Source organism: Panulirus ornatus, chromosome 6 (genome assembly GCF_036320965.1).
Source record: "Panulirus ornatus isolate Po-2019 chromosome 6, ASM3632096v1, whole genome shotgun sequence".
Taxonomy (NCBI): Eukaryota; Metazoa; Arthropoda; class Malacostraca; order Decapoda; family Palinuridae; genus Panulirus; species Panulirus ornatus.
This window is the reverse complement of record NC_092229.1, coordinates 37,253,123-37,275,998: the sequence shown is the minus strand read 5'-3', so window position 1 is coordinate 37,275,998 and position 22,876 is coordinate 37,253,123. Positions and strand designations below refer to the sequence as shown.

Genomic DNA, 22,876 nt, shown 5'->3' with positions numbered 1-22,876 from the left:
GAGGGTAAAAGGTGTGCAAGGAATAGAGTAAATTGGAATGATGTGGTATACCGGGGTCGACATGCTGTCAATGGATTGAACCAGGGCATGTGAAGCATCTGGGGTAAACCATGGAAAGCTCTGTAGGGCCTGGATGTGGAAAGGGAGCTGTGGTTTTGGTGTATTATTACATGACGGCTAGAGACTGAGTGTGAACGAATGTGGCCTTTGTTGCCTTTTCCTAGAGCTACCCCGCACACATGAGGGGGGAGGGGGTTGTTATTTCATGTGTGGCAGGGTGGTGATGGGAATGAATAAAGGCAGAGAGTATGAATGATGTACATGTGTGTATATGTATATATCTGTGTGTGTATACATATGTACACGTTGAGATGTATAGGTATGTATATTTGCGTGTGTGGACGTGTATGTACATACATGTGTATATGGGTGGGTTGGGCCATTCTTTCTTCTGTTTCCTTGTGCTACCTCGCTAACATGGGAGACAGCGACAAAGCAAAATAAATAAAATAAATATAATATTGGTGGAGCTACTATTTCTTGAAACATGCCCATTTTTGCCCTTTGAGATAATGTTCTCTCTTACCTCACATTCTTCATCACTCCCAGACCCTTAGCCCATTCCCCAATCCTATGACACTTCCGTTTCCATGGTTCCTTTCACTGTGAAGTCCACTCCCAGATATCTAAAGACCTTCACTTCTCCAATTTTTTCCATTCAAATTTACATACCAAGTAACTTGTCCCTCAACCCTACTAAACCTAATAACCTTGCTTTTATTCACATTCACTCTCAACTTTCTTCTTTCACACTCTTCCAAACACAGTCACCAAATCCTGGAGTTTCTCACTCAAATCAGCCACCAACGCTGCATCATCTAAGGACAACAACTGACTCATTTCTCAGGCCCTTTCATCTCCTACAGACTGCATACTTGCCCCTGTCTCCAAGACTCTTGTGGTTACCCCCTCACCACCCCAGACTGCAGACTGACCTTCACTGGGAACCATTCACTCTCCTCTCTTCCTACTCATACACACGCCTTGCACCCTTAACGAAAACTTTTCACTGCTTCCAACAGCTTACCACCCACACCATTTGCCAAGAGCAACTAAATAATTTTCCTGGGGTAGTTCTAGAAAGGTTTACAGCAAACTACCATTCTACCATCCTTCATTGTATCTATATTCAATATCTAACAGACCTTTCAGACCCCATCAGACTAAGTTGGGGATATTATGGACATTTCCATGAAAGTTTATCACATTGTAAATTCATTCTAGTAACTTAAGGACCAACCAGACTGAGTTTGGGATGTGAGTGAATAGTCCATAATTCCCAACTTCAGTCTGGAACACTTGGCATCAATAGAACATTTGACAGCCTGTTGTTCAGCACCTCTGCATTTTTTCTTTATTTCATTAACATACAATACAATGTTCTCTCTGCACAAATAATTATAGTTTTATACTGATATGCAATAACTTGATGGTGCAATATTACCTTTTGTAGATATTTCATGATGAAACATGACATGGTTGCTGCCTGCCAATCTGAGATATTTGGCTATTTGGTCAACACAAAAACAAACACAGCACTCATGTTCTCATACAACTGCAGTGACTTTTACAGTACAAAGTCCTGTTTTCTTTTATCAAGTCATAGCAAATATGTGTGTTACCAGCACTGAATAAGCTGAGATGTCCTGGAAACATCCTAGCATTGGTGAAAAGCTGAAAATGATTGAGCATCATGGTGAAGGGAAAGTAACTTGCACCTCATGTAATCCCTATTTCCAACCAGGGGGTGATTCAGGTGACTCCAGGTGACCCTAAAGTAATTTCCTTCTGAATTAGTGCAGGTGTTGCTACTCCCTGAATACTTCTAGCTCAAAGGATTAATGTAGGTGTCTATTACACGTTAATTATTTTATTTATCTATTTAATTTGCTTTGTTGCTGTCTCTCGCGTTAGTGAGGTAGCGTAAGGAAACAGACGAAAGAATGGCCTGACCCACCCACATACACATGTATATACATACATGTCCACACATGCAAATATACATACCTATACATCTCACCATATACATATATATACACACACAGACATATACATAAATACACATATACATAATTCATACTGTCTGCATTTATTCATTCCTATCGCCACCCCGCCACACGATATAAAAACCCCCTCCCCTCATGTGTGCGAGGCAGCGCTAGGAAAAGAAAACAAAGGCCACATTCGTTCACACTCAGTCTCTAGCTGCCATGTAATAATGCACTGAAACCACAGCTCCCTTTCCACATCCAGGCCCCACAGAACTTTCCATTGTTTACCCCAGATGCTCTACATGCCCTGGTTCAATCCATTGACAGCACGTTGACCCCAATATACCACATCATTCCAATTCACTCTATTCCTTGCACACCTTTCACCCTCCTGCATGTTCAGGCCCCGATCACTCAAAATCTTATTCACTTCATCTTTCCACCTCCAATTTGGTCTCCCACTTCTCCTCGTTCCCTCCAAATCTGACACATATATCCTCTTTGTCAATCTCTCCTCACTCATTCTCTCCATGTGACCAAACCATTTCAAAACACCCTCTTCTGCTCTCTCAACCACATTCTTTTTATTACCACACGTCTCTCTTACCCTATTATTACTTACTTGATCAAACCACTTCACACCACAGATTGTCCTCAAACATCTCATTTCCAGCACATCCACACAACTCTATCTATAGCCCACGCCTCGCAACCAAATAACATTGTTGGAACCACTATTCCCTCAAACATACCTATTTTTGCTTTCCAAGATAATGTTCTCGACTTCCACACATACTTCAATGCTCCCAGAACTTTCGCCCCCTCCCCCACCCTATGATTCACTTCCGCTTCCATGGTTCCATCCGCTGCCACATCCACTCCCAGATATCTAAAACACTTCACTTCCTCCAGTTTTTCTCCATTCAAACTTACCTCCCAATTGACTTGTCCCTCAACCCTACTGTACCTAATAACCTTGCTTGTTAATATTTCATTAAATAATATCCCTTGGAAAAATTCAAGATGTACTGGAATTTGGTTTCAAATGAACCACCCTTCCCCGAATTCTTAACACAGTTATCTAAAAAGCAATACCCAGGTATGACAGGTTGTAAATAACTAAAGAAAAAAAAAATCAACTAAACTTTGTATCTAACCTATTCACATTTCTTTAACTCCTCCTCAAATCAAAGGCCCTAATCACAGAAACATGTAGTCATAAAAGCTAGCCTTGAAGAAAAAGGTTAAGATGTGAGGATAAGTGTATAGTGAAAGATACGATTTTTAGTCCAGCTTGGAAGCTTAGCTTTGTTAAAAAAGAAAACAAGCCTAACAAACTTGACATGAAGGGTGTAAGATGATTCTGATTTCACTTTTGCACACAAGTCATCTTGGCAATACTTTGTAAAGAAGATGCTGTCTAAAATCATTTATAACAAAACCAGCCAGATTGATAGTTTCAAATAAAATTCAAAGTAGCCACATATGATGTTGACATTATAAGATCATCTATTCTCTGACTAACAGGTATCTAACTGCACATGTCGACATAAAAGAGCTTTTGTTATTTCAGGATGCTTAAACACCAAACCTACTCTACGGATATCAGTTCCATGATTTACCACTACAATATCTGAACAAAATACAGCCATAACAATCATGCAATGTACGGAAACCACACAAGTAACTTCCATTTACCAGTTACCTGCACCTGTGCTGCATATTCTATGGAAGTGAGGAGGATAGTAGTGGTAGCAGTAGTAGTAGTAGCTGCTAGTAGTCCAGCCATACTGGGTCCCAGAAAGCTCAAAAAACTCTATACCTGGTATTTACACTACTTAGTTCCACTTACCAGTTACCCGTGCTTGTGCAGCATACTGTGTTGAGAGGAGATGGCCCAGCTGCTGATGGGTCAGCCAAGCTGGATCTAACACGACAAGGTCCTGTGCCTCTGCCTTTAAATACACTACTTCACCCATCAATTGTAGTTGCTGTACGACCTACAGATATTTAGAAAAAAGTAATATTCGTAATCAGTATATAAGTTTCATGATATGGAAGGAGAGACAGAGAGAGCAGTACAGAAAAAAAGAATCATTGAATCCCCTAACAGAATAATGAAGGGTAGAAATGTAAGTATGAAATTAAAGAAAGGATAAAGGGACAGCATGGTCCTCCCACTCCAGATCTATGCAGCTGGAACACGGACATGGAATGAGTCACAGAGGTCAAGAATACAGGTTGTGGAAATGAGCTATTTGAGAGGAACATGTGACATAACTAGTTTGAATGAAAAAAGAAATGAAAGGGTGCTTGAGAAATGTGGTATGGTAGGGAATGCAAAGGGAATGAATTGTGGAGTGGTAGAGTGGGTGAAACATAATACTTTGAGGTGGTTTGAGCATGAGTGAATGCACGACTGGGTGTTTACAAGAAGAGAGTATGATTATACAATCAAAGGGGTTGATGTGAGAGGAAGACTAGTTGTAACAAGGTAGAAATAGAGTGGAAGAGTACTGAAGGGAGAAAAATGGTGAAAGAATGTAATAGTGTATACAAGGGAGGTACGTGAGGGAAAGGATACATGGAGACTTTTCCTATGGCCATCCCCTTGATGGGAGACTCCACAGAGAGTGGGCATCAGAGATATAAATAGATAGATATATCAGTACATAAAGGATATACCCAAGAATTTTAAACAAATCAATGAATCTTTAGCATAAGATTCTCAAAGAAAAATAATTTCTGGTATATGGAAAACTCATGAAGTTTTAAAATTATCAAAAATATGAAATATCTATAACCATCTCCAACTTTTCTAACCGAACAACATATTACTCCAACAGCTAAAGATATCTCTACAAATAATGTATTTCAATCAGTAAATTAAGGAGAAACCCAAAAATATTAAACAATCAATTTCAAAATTAAGGCTGTTGTGGAAAAAAAATTCCTGATTCTTTTTGAATTATCAAATTTATAGAATATTTACCATGATCTAACTTTCTAACAAACTTTTTTCTATTTACGTGATACTGAATGAGCAACTGAATGTCCTAATCAAAGCCATCTTCTAAACATTAGGTATTATTTTCATTATCAATATAATTATCCTAGGACCAATTTCTAAAAAAGAGTCCTAGTGCAACCCAGTACCTTCCTAAAGGCTCAAGCTAGAGTATACATTCATACATGCATATATAAGTATGTTGTGGGAGTTAAGCTGTTAGAAACAAAAAAAAGTTTTTACCAAGGAAGTAAGGCATTTGTACGAGTAGGAAGAGAGGAGAGTGAAGGTTGCTTTGTGGCAGGGGTGTGTGATGCCAACTTGGTTGTTTAATCTGTTTATGGATGAGGTGGTCAGGGAGGCAAATACAAGAGTTTTGGAGAGATGGGAGAGCATACACTCTGTTGGGGATGAAAGGGCCTGGGAAGTGAGTCAGCTGCTGTTTGCCAGTGATCCAGTTCTGGTGGTTGATCTGTGTGAGAAACTGCATAAGTTGGTGACTGAGTTTGGAAAAGTGTGTGAAAGGAGGAAGTTGAGAGCAAATGTGAATAAGAGCAAGGTTATTACGGTCACTAGGGTTGAGGGACAAGTTTACTGGGATGTAAGTTTGAACTGAGAAAAATTGGAGGATGGAAAATGTTTTAGATATCTGAGAGTGGACTTAGCGGTGGATGGAACCATGGAAGCAGAAGTGAGTCACAAGGTAGGGGAGACGGCGAAGGTTCTGGGAGAGATGAAGAATGTATGGAGGTAAAGAATGTTATCTCGGAAAGCAAAAATGGGTATGTTGGAAGGAATAGTAGTTCCAACAATATCATATGGTTGAAAGGCATGGGCCAAAGATAGGGTTGTACGGAAGAGGGTGGATATGTTAGAAATTAAATACTTGGGGACAATATGTTGCATGAAGTGGTTTGGCTGAATAAGTGACGAAAGGGTAAGAGAGATGTGTGAAAAAAAAAAAGAGCGTGGTTGAGAGAGCAGAAGAAGGTATGTTGAAATGGTTTGGACATATGCAGAGAATATGCGGGGAAAGATTGACAGAAAGGATATATGTGTCAGAGGTGGGGTGGGAGACCAAATTGGGGGTGGAAAAATTGACTGAAAAAGATTTTGAGGAATCAGGGCCTAAACATATAGAAGGGTGAGAGGCATGCAAGGAATAGAATGAATTGGAACAATGTGATATACCGGGGTCGATATGCTGTCAATGGGCATGTGAAATGTCTGGAGTAAACAATGGAAAGGCCTGTGGGGCCTGGATGTGGATAGATAGCTGTGGTCTTGGTGCATTACACATGACAGCTAGAGATTAAGTGTGAGCAAATGTCGCCTTTTTGTCTGTTTTCCTGGTGCTACCTTGCTGAAGCAGGGGGTAGCACCAGGGATGGATGATGGCAAGCAAGTTTGATTATATACATGTGTATATATGTATATGTATGTGTATGTATGTATATATATATGTCTATCTATATGTTAATATGTATATGTATATATGTGTGATTGCATGGACATAGGGGAGAAAGAATACTTCCCACGCATTCCCCACGTGTCGTAGAAGGCAACTAAAGGGAATGGGAGAGAGGGGCTAGAAATCCTCCCCTCCTTGTATTTTAACTTTCTTTCAGGACAAACAGAAGGAGGAGTCATGCGGGGAGTGCTCATCCTCCTCGAAGGCTCAAACTGGGGTGTCTAAATGTGTGTGGATGTAACCAAGATGAGAAAAAAGGAGAGATTTGAGAAAAGGAACCTGGATGTTTTGGCTCCGAGTAAAACGAATCTCAGGAGTAAAGGGGAAGAATGGTTTGGGAATGCTTTGGGAGTAGTCAGGGGTTGGTGAGAGGGCAAGAGGAAAGGAAGGAGTAGCACTACTCCTAAAACAGGAGTTGTGGGAGTATGTGATAGAGTATAAGAAAGTAAACTCCAGATTGATATGGGTAAAACTGAAAGTGGATGGCGAGAGATGCACCTGGGCATGAGAAAAAAGATCACGAGGCAAGTGTTTAGGGAGCATATGAGTGAGTGTGTTAGCCGTTTTGATGTACGAGACCGGGTTATAGTGATGTGTAATTTGAATGCAAATGTGAGTAATGTGGCAGTTGAGGGAATAATTGGTGTACATGGGGTGTTAAGTGTTGTAAATGGAAATGATGAAGAGCTTGTAGATTTGTGTGCTGAAAAAGGACTGGTGACTGGGAATACCTGTCTCAAAAAGAGAGATATAAATAATAATACGTATGTAAGTAAGAGATGGCCAGAGAGTGTTATTGAATTACGTGTTAAATGATTGGCACGTGAGAGAGAGACTTTTGGATGTTAATGTGCTGAGAGGTGCAACTGGAGTGATGTCTGATCATTATCTTGTGGAGACGAAGGTGAAGATTTGAAGAGGTTTTCAGAAAAGAAGAGAGAATGTTGGGGTGAAGAGAGTGGTGAGAGTAAGTGACCTTAGGAAGGAGATGTGTGAGGAAGTACCAGGAGAGACTGCGTGCTGAATGGAAAAAGATGAGAGCAAAAGACACAGGGGGAGTGGGGGAGGAATGGAATGTATTTAGGGAAGCAGTGATGGCTTGCGCAAAAGATGCTTGTAGCATGATACACGTGGGAGGTGGGCAGATAAGAAAGGGTAATGAGTGGTGGGATGAAGATGTGAGATTATTAGTGAAAGAGAAGAGAGAGGCATTTGGACAAGTTTTGCAGGGAAATACTGCAAATAACTGGGAGATGTACAAAAGAAAGAGGAAGGAGGTCAAGAGAAAGGTGCAAGAGGTGAAAAAGAGGGCAAATGAGAGTTGAGGTGAAAGAGTATCATTAAATTTTAGGGAGAGTAAAGAGATATTTAGGAAGTAGGTATATAAAATGCATAAGAGAAGAGAACAAATGGGAACATTGGTAAAGGGGGATAATAGGGAGGTAATAACAAGATGTGGTGATGTGAGAAGGAGATGGAGTGAGTGTTTTGAAGGTTTATTGAATGTATTAGACGATAGAGTGGCAGATATAGGGTGCTTTGGTCGAGGTGGTGTGCGAAGTGAGAGGGTCAGGGAAAATGGTTTGGTAAACAGAGAAGAGGTAGTGAAAGCTTTGCAGAAGATGAAAGCCAGTACGGTGGCGGGTTGATGGCATTGCAGTAGAATTTCTTAAAAAAGTGGGTGACTGTGTTGTTGACTAGTTGTTAAGGATATTCCATGTTTGTATGGCTCATGGTGAAGTGCCTGAAGATTGGCTGGAATGCATGCATAATGCCATTGTACAAACACAAAGGGGGTAAAGGTGTGTGTTCAAATTACAGAGGTATAAGTTTTTTGAGTATTCCTGGGAAATAATATAGGAGGGTATTGATTGAGAGGGCGAAGGCATGTACAGAGCATCAGACTGGGGAAGAGTAGTGTGGTTTCAAGAGCGGTAGAGGATGTGTGGGTCAGGTATTTTCTGTGAAGAATGTATGTGAGAAATACTTAGAAAAACAAATGGACTTGTATGTAGCATTTACGTACCAGCAGAAGGCATACGATAGAAATGATAGAGATGGTCTGTGGAAGATATTAAGAGTATATGGTGTGAGACGCAAGTTGCTAGAAGCAGTGAAAAGTTTTTATCGAGGATGTATGGCATGTGTATGAGTAGGAAGAGAGGAAAGTGATTGGTTCCCAATGAATGTCGGTTTGTGGCAGGGGTACATGATGGGTTCATGGTTGTTTAATTTGTTTATGGATGGGGTGGTTAGGGAGGTGAATGCAAGAGTTATGAAGAGAGGGGCAAGTATGCAGTCTGTTGTGGATGAGAGAGGTTGGGAAGTGAGTCAGTTGTTGTTCAATGACGATACAGCACTGGTGGCTGATTCAAGTGAGAAATTGCAAAAGCTGGTGACTTACTTTGGTAAAGTGTATGAAAGAAGAAAGCTGAGAGAAAATGTGAATAAAAGCAAGGTTATTAGGTATAGTAGGGTTGAGGGACAAGTCAACTGGGAGGTAAGTTTAAATGGAGAAAAACTGGAGGAAGTGGTTGAGGGACAAGTCAACTGGGAGGTAAGTTTAAATGGAGAAAAACTGGAGGAAGTGAAGTGTTTTAGATATCTGGGAGTGGATTTGGTAGAAGATGGAACCATGGAAACAGAAGTGAGTTACAGGGTGGGGGAGGGGGCGAAGATTATGGGAGCATTGAAGAATGTGTGGAAGGCAAAACATTATCGCGGAAAGCAAAAATGAATATGTTTGAAGTAATAGCGGTTCCAACAATGTTATATAGTTGCAAGGCTTGGGCTATACAAAAGGTTGTGCAGAGGAGGGTGGATGTGTTGAAAATAAGATGTCTGAAGACAATATGTGGTGTGACATGGTTTGATCGAGTAAGTAATGAAAGGGTAAGAGACATGTTTGGTAATAAAAAGAGCATGGATAGGAGAGCAGAAGAGGGTGTATTGAAATGATTTGGTCACATGAAGGGAATGAGTGAGGAAAGATTGACAAAGAGGATATATGTGTCAGAGGTGGAGGAAATAAGGAGAAGTGGGAGACAAAATTGGAGGTGGAAGGATGGAGTGAAAAACATTTTGAGCAATTAGGGCCTGAACATGCAGGAGGATGAAAGGTGTGCAAGGAATAGAGTGAATTGGAAAAATGTGGTATACCAGGGTTGACGTGCTGTCAAGGGATTGAACAAGGGCATGTGAAGCGTCTGGGGTAAACCATGGAAAGTTTTCTGGGGCCTGGATGTGGACAGGGAGCTGTGGTTTTGGTGCATTACACATGACAGCTAGAGACACAGTGTGAACGAATGTGGCATTTGTTCTCTTTTAATAGCTCTACCTCACGTGCATACGGGGAAGGGGGTGTCATTTCATATGTGGCAGGGTGGCAAATGGAATGAATAAAGGCAGAAAATATGAATTATGTATATGTATGCATATGTATGTTTTGTTTTTTTTTTTTGCTTTGTCGGTCTCCCGCGTTTGCGAGGTAGCGCAAGGAAACAGATGAAAGAAATGGCCCAACCCACCCCTCATACACATGTATACACATACACGTCCACTAACACAAATATACATACCTGCACAGCTTTCTATGGTTTATCCCAGTCGCTTCACATGCCCTGATTCAATCCACTGACAGCACGTCAACCCAGGTATACCACATCGATCCAATTCACTCTATTCCTTGCCCTCCTTTCACCCTCCTGCATGTTCAGGACCCGATCACACAAAATATTTTTCACTCCATCTTTCCACCTCCAATTTGGTCTCCCACTTCTCCTCGTTCCCTCCACATCAGACACATATATCTTCTTGGTCAATTTTTCCTCACTCATTCTCTCCATGTGCCCAAACCATTTCAAAACACCCTCTTCTGCTCTCTCAACCACGCTCTTTTTATTTCCACACATCTCTCTCACCCTTACGTTACTTACTCGATCAAACCACCTCACACCACACATTGTCCTCAAACATCTCATTTCCAGCACATCCACCCTCCTGCGCACAACTCTATCCATCGCCCACGCCTCGCAACCATACAACATTGTTGGAACCACTATTCGTTCAAACATACCCATTTTTGCTTTCCGAGATAATGTTCTCGACTTCCACACATTCTTCAAGGCTCCCAGGATTTTCGCCCCCTCCCTATGATCCACTTCTGCTTCCATGGTTCCATCCGTTGCCAGATCCACTCCCAGATATCTAAAACACTTTACTTCCTCCAGTTTTTCTCCATTCAAACTTACCTCCCAATTGACTTGACTCTCAACCCTACTGTACCTAATAACCTAGCTCTTATTCACATTTACTCTTAACTTTCTTCTTTCACACACTTTACCAAACTCAGTCACCAGCTTCTACAGTTTCTCACATGAATCAGCCACCAGCGCTGTATCATCAGCGAACAATAACTGACTCACTTCCCAAGCTCTCTCATCCACAACAGACTTCATACTTGCCCCTCTTTCAAAACTCTTGCATTCACCTCCCTAACAACCCCATCCATAAACAAATTAAACAACCATGGAGACATCACACATCCCTGCCGCAAACCTACATTCACTGAGAACCAATCACTTTCCTCTCTTCCTACACGTACACATGCCTTACATCCTCGATAAAAACTTTTCACTGCTTCTAACAACTTGCCTCCCACACCATATATTCTTAATACCTTCCACAGAGCATCTCTATCAACTCTATCATATGCCTTCTCCAGATCCATAAATGCTACATACAAATCCATTTGCTTTTCTAAGTATTTCTCACATACATTCTTCAAAGCAAACACCTGATCCACACATCCTCTACCACTTCTGAAACCACACTGCTCTTCCCCAATCTGATGCTCTGTACATGCCTTCACCCTCTCAATCAATACCCTCCCATATAATTTACCAGGAATACTCAACAAACTTATACCTCTGAAATTTGAGCACTCACTCTTATCCCCTCTGCCTTTGTACAATGGCACTATGCACGCATTCCGCCAATCCTCAGGCACCTCACCATGAGTCATACATACATTAAATAACCTTACCAACCAGTCAATAATACAGTCACCCCCTTTTTTAATAAATTCCACTGTAACACCATCCAAACCTGCTGCCTTGCCGGCTTTCATCTTCCGCAAAGCTTTTACTACCTCTTCTCTGTTTACCAAATCATTTTCCCTAACCCTCTCACTTTGCACACCACCTCGACCAAAACACCCTATATCTGCCACTCTATCATCAAACACATTCAACAAACCTTCAAAATACTCACTCCATCTCCTTCTCACATCACCACTACTTGTTATCACCTCCCCATTTGCGCCCTTCACTGAAGTTCCCATTTGCTCCCTTGTCTTACGCACTTTATTTACCTCCTTCCAGAACATCTTTTTATTCTCCCTAAAATTTAATGATACTCTCTCACCTCAACTCTCATTTGCCTTCTTTTTCACCTCTTGCACCTTTCTCTTGACCTCCTGTCTCTTTCTTTTATACATCTCCCACTCAATTGCATTTTTTCCCTGCAAAAAATCGTCCAAATGCCTCTCTCTCCTCTTTCACTAATAATCTTACTTCTTCATCCCACCACTCACTACCCTTTCTAATCAACCCACCTCCCACTCTTCTCATGCCACAAGCATCTTTTGCGCAATCCATCACTGATTCCCTAAATACATCCCATTCCTCCCCCACTCCCCTTACTTCCATTGTTCTCACCTTTTTCCATTCTGTACTCAGTCTCTCCTGGTACTTCCTCACACAAGTCTCCTTCCCAAGCTCACTTACTCTCACCACCCTCTTCACCCCAACATTCACTCTTCTTTTCTGAAAACCCATACAAATCTTCACCTTAGCCTCCACAAGATATGTATGTGTATGTATATATATGTATACGTTGAAGAGTATAGGTATGTATATATGCGTGTATAGACATGTATGTATATGCATGTGTATGGGGGTGGGTTGGGCCATTCTTTCATCCGTTTCCTTGCGCTACCTCACTTACGCGGAAGACAGTGACAAATCATAATAAAATTAAAATAAAAAAAATTTATAAGGGTAAAACTGAAAGTGGATGGAGAGAGATAGGTGATTATTGGTGCATATGCACCTGGGCATGAGAAGAAAGATCATGAGAGACAAGTGTTTTAGGAGCAGCTGAGTGAGTGTGTTAGTAGATTTGATGCACGAGACTGGGTTATAGTGATGGGTGATTTGAATGAAAAGGTGAGTAATGTGCCAGTTGAGGGAATAATTGGTATACACGGGGTGTTCAGTGCTATAAATGGAAAGAGCTTGTACATTTATGTGCTGAAAAAGGACTGGTGACTGGGAATACCTGGTTTAGAAAGAGAGATATACATAAGTGTACATATGTAAGTAGGAGAGATGGCCAGAGAGCATTACTGGATTATGTGTTAATTGATAGACGCACGAAAGAGAGACTTTTGGATGTTAATGTGCTGAGAGGCGCAACTGCAGGGATGTCTCATCATTATCTTGTGGAGATGAAAGTAAAGATTTGTAGAGGTTTTCAGCAAAGAAGAGAGAATGTTGGGGTGAAGAGAGTGTTGACAGTAAGTGAGCTTGGGAAAGAGACTTGTGTGAGAGAGTACCAGGAGAGACTGAGAAAAGAATGGAAAAAGGTGAGAATAAAGGATGTAAGGGGAGTGGGGGAGGAATGGGATATATTTTGGGAAGCAGTGATGGCTTGTGCAAAACATGCTTGTGGAATGAGAAGCTTGGGAGGTGGGCTGATTAGAAAGGGTTGCGAGTGGTGAGATGAAGAAGTAAGATTATTAGTGAAAGAGAAGAGAGAGGCATTTGGACGATTTTTGCAGGGAAATAATGCAAATGACTGGGAGATGTATAAAAGAAAGAGGCAGGAGGTCAAGAGAATGGTCCAAGAGGTAAAAAAAGAGGGCAAATGAGAGTTGGGGTGAGAGAGTATCATTAAATTTTAGGGAGAATAAAAAGATGTTTTGGAAGGAGGTAAATAAAGTGCGTAGGACAAGGGAACAAATGGGAACATCTGTGAAGGGGGCTAATGGATGAGGTGATAACAAGAAGTGGTGATGTGAGAAGGAGATGGAGTGAGTATTTTGAAGGCTTGTTGAATGTGTTAGATGATAGAGTGGCAGATATAGGGTGTTTTGGTCGAGGTGGTGTGCGAAATGAGAGGGTTAGGGAGAATGATTTGGTAAACAGAGAAGAGGTACTAAAAGCTTTGCGGAAGATGAAAGCCAGATAGGCAGCTGGTTTGGATGGTATTGCAGTGGAATTTACTAAAAAAGGGGGTGACTGTGTTCTTGACTGGTTGGTAAGGATATCTAATGTATGTATGATTCATGGTGAGATGCCTGAGGACTGGTAGAATACATGCATAGTGCCATTGTACGAAAGCAAGGGGGATAAAGGTGAGTGCTCAAATTACAGAGGTATAAGTTTGTTGAGTATTCCTGGGAAATTATATGGTAGGGTATTGATTGAGAGGGTGAAGGCATGTACAAAGCATCAGATTGCAGAAGAGCAGTGTGGTGTCAGAAGTGGTAGAGGATGTGTGGATCAGGTGTTTGCTTTGCAGAATGTATATGGGAAATACTTAGAAATGCAAATGGATTTGTATGTAGCATTTATGGATCTGGAGAAGGCATATGATAGAGTTGATATAGATGCTCTGTGGAAGGTATTATGAATATATGGTGTAGGAGGGAAGTTGTTAGAAGCAGTGAAAAGTTTTTATCGAGGATGTAAGGCATGTGTACGTGTAAGAATAGAGCAAAGTAATTGGTTCTCAATGAATGTAGGTTTGCGGCAGGGGTGTGTGATGTCTTCATGGTTGTTTAATTTGTTTATGCATGGGGTTATTTGGGAGGTGAATGCAAGAGTTTTGGAAAGAGGGGCAAGTATGCAGTCTGTTGTGGATGATTCGTGTGAAAAACTGCAGAAGCTGGTGACTGAGTTTGGTAAAGTGTGTGAAAGAAGAAAGCTGAGAGTAAATGTGAATTAGAGCAAGGTTATTAGGTACAGTAGGGTTGTGGGACAAGTCAATTGGGAGGTAAATTTGAACAGCGAAAAACTGGAGAAGCGAAAAACTGGAGAAAGTGAAAAACTGGAGAAAGTGAAGTGTTTTAGACATCTGGGAGTGTATTTAGCAGCGGATGGAACCATGAAAGTGGAAGTGAATCATAGGCTGGGGTAGGGGGCGAAAGTTCTAGAAGTGTTGAAGAATGTGTGGAAGTCGAGAACATTATCTCAAAAAGAAAAATGGGTATCTTAAGGGGAATAGTGGTTCCAACAATGTTATATGGTTGCGAAGCGTGGGCTACGAATAGACTTGAGCGGAGGAGGGTGGACGTGCTGGAAATGAGATGTATTGAGGACAATATGTGGTGTAAGGTGGTTTGATTGTGTAAGTAATACTAGGGTAAGAGAAATGTGTGGTAATAAAAAGAGTGTGGTTGAGAGAGCAGAAGAGGGTGTTTTGAAATGGCTTGGTCACATGCAGAGAATGAGTGAGGAAAGATTGACCAAGAGGATATATGTGTCAGAGATGGATGGAACGAGGAGAAGTGGGAGACCAAATTGGAGGTGGAAAGATGCAGGAGGGTGAAAGGCGGGCAAGGAATAGTGTGAATTGGATCAATGTGGTATACCAGGGTCGACGTGCTGTCAATGGATTGAATCAGGTCATGTGAAGTGTCTGGGGTAAACCATGGAAAGTTCTGTGGTGCCTGGATGTGGAAAGGGAGCTGTGGTTTCGGGCATTATTGCACGACAGCTGGAGACTGAGTAAAAGTGAATGGGGACTTTGTTGTCATTTCCTGGCGCTGCCTCGTGCACATGAGGGGGGAAGGGGATGTTATTCCGTGTGTGGCGGGGCGGCGATGGGGGTGAGTAGGGGCAGGTAGTGTGAAGTGAGTGCATGTGTGTATATGTGTGTGTCTGTGGGTGTGTATATATGTGTGTACGTTGGGATGTGTGGGTGTGTATGTTTGCGTGTGTGGACGTGTGTGTGTGTGTGCATGTGGTTGGGGGTGGGTTGGGCCATTTCTTTCCTCTGTTTCCTTGCGCTATCTCGCAGGCGTGGGGGACAGCGAAAAAGCAAAATAATAATAATAATAACAATAATAATAATAATATATATATATATATATATATATATATATATATATATATATATATATATATAGGGGAGAAAGAATACTTCCCACGTATTCCCTGCGTGTCGTAGAAGGCGACTAAAAGGGGAGGGAGCGGGGGGCTGGAAATCCTCCCCTCTCACTTTTTTTTTTAATTTTCCAAAAGAGGGAACAGAGAAGGGGCCTAGGTGAGGATATTCCCTCAAGGGCCCAGTCCTCTGTTCTCAACGCTACCTCGCTAATGCGGGAAATGGCGAATAGTATGAAAGAAAAAAGAATATATATATATATATATATATATATATATATATATATATATATATATATATATATATATATATATATTCCTATGAGTCCACGGGGAAAATGAAACACGAAAAGTTCCCAAGTGCACTTTCGTGTAATAATCACATCATCAGGGGAGACACAAGAGAGAAATATAACAGTCAGTTGATATACATCGAAGAGATGAAGCTAGGACGCCATTTAGGTAAACATGTGATTAGGGATAGGGGAGAAAGAATACTTCCCACGTTTTCCCTGTGTTTCGTAGAAGGCGACTAAAAGGGAAGGGAGCGGGGGTCTGGAAATCCTCCTCTCTAGTTCTTTTTTCTAATTTTCCAAAAGAGGGAACAGAGAAGAGGGCCAGGTGAGGATATTCCCTCAAAGGCCCAGTCCTCTGTTCTTAACGTTACTTCGCTATCGCGGGAAATGGCGAATAGTATGAAAAAAAAAATATTTTACTTATTTTGCTTTTTCGCTGTCTCCCGCATTAGTGAGGTAGCGCAAGAAAACAGAAAAAAGAATGGCCCAACCCACCCACATGCACATGTATATACATACACATCCACACAAACAAATATACATACCTATACATCTCAACGTCTACATATGTATACATACACACACATAAACATATATACACATATATATATAATGGCATTCCTCACGTGTCGTAGAAGGCGACTAGAGGGGACGGGAGCGGGGGGCCAGAAATCCTCCCCTCCTTGTATTCTAACTTTCTAAAAATGGGAAACAGAAGGAGTCACGCGGGGAGTGCTCATCCTCCTCATAGACTCAGATTGGGGTGTCCAAATGTGTGTGGATGTAACCAAGATAAGAAAAAAGGAGAGATAGGTAGTATGTTTGAGGAAAGGAACCTGGATGTTTTGGCTCTGAGTGAAACGAAGCTCAAGGGTAAAGGGGAAGAGTGGTTTGGGAATGTCTTGGGAGTAAAGTCAGGGGTTAGTGAGAGGACAAGAGCAAGGGAAGGAGTAGCAGTACTCCTGAAACAGGAGTGGTGGGAGCATGTGATAGAATGTAAGAAAGTACATTCTTGATTAATATGGGTAAAACTGAAAGTTGATGGAGAGAGATGGGTGATTATTGGTGCATATGCACCTGTGTGATGTCTCCATGGTTGTTTAATTTGTTTATGGATGGGGTTGTTAGGGAGGTGAATGCAAGAGTTTTGGAAAGAGGGGCAAGTATGAAGTCTGTTGGGGATGAGAGAGCTTGGGAAGTGAGTCAGTTGTTGTTCGCTGATGATACAGCGCTGGTGGCTGATTCATGTGAGAAACTGCAGAAGCTGGTGACTGAGTTTGGTAAAGTGTGTGAAAGAAGAAAGTTAAGAGTAAATGTGAATAAGAGCAAGGTTATTAGGTACAGTAGGGTTGAGGGTCAAGTCAATTGGGAGGTGAGTCTGAATGGAGAAAAACTGGAGGAAGTGAAGTGTTTTAGACATCTGGGAGTGGATCTGGCAGCGGATGGAACCATGGAAGCGGAAGTGGACCATAGGGTGGGGGAGGGGGCGAAAATTCTGGGAGCCTTGAAGAATGTGTGGAAGTCGAGAACATTATCTCGGAAAGCAAAAATGGGTATGTTTGAAGGAATAGTGGTTCCAACAATGTTGTATGGTTGCGAGGTGTGGGCTATGGATAGAGTTGTGCGCAGGAGGATGGATGTGCTGGAAATGAAATGTTTGAGGACAATATGTGGTGTGAGGTGGTTTGATCGAGTAAGTAACGTAAGGGTAAGAGAGATGCGTGGTTGAGAGAGCAGAAGAGGGTGTTTTGAAATGGTTCGGGCACATGGAGAGAATGAGTGAGGAAAGATTGACCAAGAGAATATATGTGTCGGAGGTGGAGGGAACGAGGAGAAGAGGGAGACCAAATTGGAGGTGGAAAGATGGAGTGAAAAAGATTTTGTGTGATCGGGGCCTGAACATGCAGGAGGGTGAAAGGAGGGCAAGGAATAGAGTGATTTGGAGCGATGTGGTATACCGGGGTTGACGTGCTGGCAGTGGATTGAATCAAGGCATGTGAAGCGTCTGGGGTAAACCATGGAAAGCTGTGTAGGTATGTATATTTGCGTGTGTGGATGTATGTATATACATGTGTATGGGGGTGGGTTGGGCCATTTCTTTCGTCTGTTTCCTTGCGCTACCTCGCAAACGCGGGAGACAGCGACAAAGCAAAAAAAAAAAAAAAAAAAAAAATGCACCTGGGCATGAGAAGAAAGATCATGAGAGGCAAGTGTTTTGGGAGCAGCTGAATGAGTGTGTTAGTGGTTTTGATGCACAAGACCGGGTTATAGTGATGGGTGATTTGAATGCAAAGGTGAGTAATGTGGCAGTGGAGGGAATAATTGGTATACATGGGGTGTTCAGTGTTGTAAATGGAAATGGTGAAGAGCTTGTAGATTTATGTGCTGAAAAAGGACTGGTGATTGGGAAAACCTGGTTTAAAAAGTGAGATATACATAAGTATACATATGTAAGTAAGAGAGATGGCCAGAAAGCGTTACTGGATTACGTGTTAATTGACAGGCGCGCGAAAGAGAGACTTTTGGATGTTAATGTGCTGAGATGTGCAACTGAAGGGATGTCTGATCATTATCTTGGGGAGGCTAAGGTGAAGATTTGTATGGGTTTTCAGAAAAGAAGAGTGAAAGTTGGGGTGAAGAGGGTGGTGAGAGTAAGTGCTTGGGAAGGAGACTTGTGTGAGGAAGTACTAGGAGAGACTGAGTACAGAATGGAAAAAGGTGAGAACAATGGAAGTAAGGGGAGTGGGGGAGGAATGGGATGTATTTAGGAAATCAGTGATGGATTGGGCAAAAGATGCTTGTGGCATGAGAAGCGTGGGAGGTGGGTTGATTAGAAAGGGTAGTGAGTGGTGGGATGAAGAAGTAAGAATATTAGTGAAAGAGAAGAAAGAGGCATTTGGACGATTTGTTGCAGGGAAAAAATGCAATTGAGTGGGAGATGTATAAAAGAAAGAGACAGGAGGTCAAGAGAAAGGTGCAAGAGGTGAAAAAGAGGGCAAATGAGAGTTGGGGTGAGAGAGTATCATTAAATTTTAGGGAGAATAAAAAGATGTTCTGGAAGGAGGTAAATAAAGTGCGTAAGATAAGGGAGCAAATGGGAACTTCAGTGAAGGGTGCAAATGGGGAGGTGATAACAAGTAGTGGTGATGTGAGAAGGAGATGAAGTGAGTATTTTGAAGGTCTGTTGAATGTGTTTGATGATAGAGTGGCAGATATAGGGTGTTTTGGTCGAGGTGGTGTGCAAAGTGAGAAGGTTAGGGAAAAAGATTTGGTAAACAGAGAAGAGGTAGTAAAAGCTTTGCGGAAGATGAAAGCCGGCAAGGCAGCAGGTTTGGATGGTATTGCGGTGGAATCTATTAGAAAAGGGGGTGACTGTATTGTTGACTGGTTGGTAAGGTTATTTAATGTATGTATGACTCATGGTGAGGTGCCTGAGGATTGGCGGAAAGCTTGCATAGTGCCACTGTACAAAGGCAAAGGGGATAAGAGTGAGTGCTCAAATTACAGAGGTATAAGTTTGTTGAGTATTCCTGGTAAATTATATGGGAGGATATTGATTGAGAGGGTGAAGGCATGTACAGAGCATCAGACTGGGGAAGAGCAGTGTGGTTTCAGAAGTGGTAGAGGATGTGTGGATCAGGTGTTTGCTTTGAAGAATGTATGTGAGAAATACTTAGAAAAGCAAATGGATTTGTATGTAGCATTTATGGATCTGGAGAGGGCATATGATAGAGTTGATAGAGATGCTCTGTGGAAGGTATTAAGAATATATGGTGTGGGAGGCAAGTTGTTAGAAGCAGTGAAAAGTTTTTATCGAGGATGTAAGGCATGTGTACGTGTAGGAAGAGAGATAAGTGATTGGTTCTCAGTGAATGTAGGTTTGCGGCAGGGGTGTGTGAATTCTCCATGGTTGTTTAATTTGTTCATGGATGGGGTTGTTAGGGAGGTGAATGCAAGAGTTTTGGAAAGAGGGGCAAGTATGAAGTCTGTTGTGGATGAGAGAGCTTGGTAAGTGAGCCAGTTGTTGTTCGCTGATGATACAGCACTGGTGGCTGATTCATGAGAAACTGCAAAAGCTGGTGACTGAGTTTGGTAAAGTGTGTGAAAGATGAAAGTTGAGAGTAAATGTGAATAAGAGCAATGTTATTAGGTACAGTAGGGTTGAGGGTCAAGTCAATTGGGAGGTAAGCTTGAATGGAGAAAAACTGGAACAAGTGAAGTGTTTTAGATATCTGGGAGTGGATTTGGCAGCGGATGGAACCATGGACGCGGAAGTGAATCATAGGGTGGGGGAGAGGATGAAAATTCTGGGAGCCTTGAAGAATGTGTGGAGGTCGAGAACATTATGCGAAAGTGAATCATAGTGTGGGGGAGAGGATGAAAATTCTGAGAGCCTTGAAGAATGTGTGGAAGTCGAGAACATTATCTCGGAAAGCAAAAATGGGTATGTTTGAAGGAATAGTGGTTCCAACAATGTTGTATGGTTGCGAGGCGTGGGCTATGGATAGAGTTGAGCGCAGGAGGGTTGATGTGCTGAAAATGAGATTTTGGGGACAATATCTGGTATGAGGTGGTTTGATTGAGTAAGTAATGTAAGGGTAAGAGAGATGTGTGGAAGTAAAAAGAGTGTGGTTCAGAGAGCAGAAGAGGGTGTTTTGAAATGGTTTGGTCACATGGAGAGAATGAGTGAGGAAAGGTTGACCAAGAGGATATATGTGTCTGAGGTGGAGGGAACGAGGAGAAGTGGGAGACCAAATTGGAGGTGGAAAGATGGAGTGAAAAAGATTTTGAGTGATTGGGGCCTGAACATGCAGGAGGGTGAAAGGCATGCAAGGAATAGTGTGAATTGGAACGCTGTGGTATACCGGGGTTGACGTGCTGTCAATGGATTGAACCAAGGCATGTGAAGCATCTGGGGTAAACCATGGAAAGTTCTGTGGGGCCTGGATGTGGAGAGGGAGCTGTGGTTTCAGTGCATTATTACATGACAGCTAGAGACTGAGTGTGAACGAATGGGGCCTTTGTTGTCTTTTCCTAGCGCTACCTCGCACACATGACGGGGGAGGGGGTTGTTATTTCATGTGTGGCGAGGCGGCAATGGGAATGAATAAAGGCAGACAGTATGAATTATGTATACGTGTATATATGTATATGTCTGTGTGTGCATATATACGTATACGTTGAGATGTATAGGTATGTATATTTGCGTGTGTGGACGTGTATGTATATACATGTGTATGTGGGTGGGTTGGAGCATTCTTTCGTCTGTTTCCTTGCGCTACCTCGCTAACGCGGGAGACAGCGACAAAGGAAAATAATAAAAAATATATAAATATATATATATATATATATATATATATATATATATATATATATATATATATATATTCAGCCTAATGTGGACCTCCTAGAATGCTGAAAGAAATGCTAGTGCGGTGTACAGTTAGTAGAAGTGCACAACAATGATTAGATAGAATGGAGTGCATCTGGGAGTACTGTTTCCCACTGAGATACATCAAGGTCCTCTGTTCTGAGAGCCAGCATTATGATCTTCCGTATAATTCCAATATACCTTTTGACCTGTCATTACCCCTAGGGTTGTAGGGAGTAGTACGACGGGTAGCTACCCATTTCTTTTATGGAAAATCCTTTAGCTCTCCTGACATGAAGGCACACCTTTGTTAGAGTGGATATTTGCTGGCATAACAAACATGGCAAACATCTTTATCAAACATCTGATAACAGTTCTGGTAGTCATGTTAGGGCTAGGGAAGACAATTGGAAACCATGAGAATTCATCAAGGACAGTGTTTCTTGATTGTGATGGAAGTGGGCCTTCAAAATCCAAGTTCAGCCTTTTGTATAGCTGGGTTGCCTTAATCAGTAGGCCAGAGTCCGATTTGTAGAACTGAAGTTTGAGTTCAGAGCATATTTGACGAGGCAGTGATTCTCTTATCATCATCGATAGAATGGGGCAAATTTCAAGCACGGACAAAAGGCACCATTCAAAACACTCCGGGGTGGCAAAGGTTTTCATGTAGTTCCCTGAGTTTATCTGTAGTAGTAGCACTACACACATGTGAGAGTGCATCAGCAGGAGTAAGATATCTTCTTAACCTAGGCAGCACACAATATGGTTTTTGATTTTGCTAGCAGATTTAGGGTCGAACATGAACTTCACACCGAGCTGATCTGTAATATGCTTAAAGTGATGTCCAACAAGATAGTGTTTCCACTTTCTAAGGGCTTTTACTAAGGCATATGCTTCTTTCTCTTCAGGAGAATGTTTCTGTTCACTATTAGAAAGAGTATGAGAGAAGAATGCTACTGGACGACCATTCTGAGATAGTGTAGCAGTTATAGCATGGCCTGAAGCATCAGTTTCCATAGTGAAAGGAGACGTAGGGTTAATAGCTTTTACCACCGAATCCGCAATATCTTTAAGTTCTCAAAAGCTAGTGCTGCATCAGTAGACAGAGTAAATCCAACAGCATGCAAGAGAGGATGGATCTTTTCAGAAAAATTAAGTATCCAACGGGAGTAATGTGCAACCATCCCCATTGATCTCTGTAAGGAAGCAGTATCCTTAGGGAGTGAAAGATTTAACACTGAATGAAGGAGCTCTGGGTATGGTCTGATCACTCCTTCTTTTACAAGTACCCAAGAAGAATTATGGTTCATAAAATCACATGTTATCCATGGGGATAGGGAGAATGAATACTTCCCACGTATTCCCTGCATGTCATAGAAGGCGACTAAAAGGGGAGGGAGCGGGGAGCTGGAAATCCTCCCCTCTCGTTTTTTTTTTTAATTTTCCAAAAGAAGGAACAGAGAAGGGGGCTAGGTGAGGATATTCCCCCAAAGGCCCAGTCCTCTGTTCT

General features: G+C 41.9%; 1 protein-coding gene across 1 annotated transcript in view; it reads right to left on the bottom strand.

Annotated features, from left to right (window-relative positions):
- Positions 1-22,876, bottom strand: part of LOC139748906 (death-associated protein kinase 1-like) — a 1,274,027-nt gene that overhangs the window by 181,577 nt on the left and 1,069,574 nt on the right. The window contains exon 22 of the mRNA XM_071662270.1: positions 3,904-4,051. Within this exon, the coding sequence (XP_071518371.1) occupies positions 3,904-4,051 (148 nt within the window). The remainder of the gene's footprint in view (positions 1-3,903; positions 4,052-22,876) is intronic.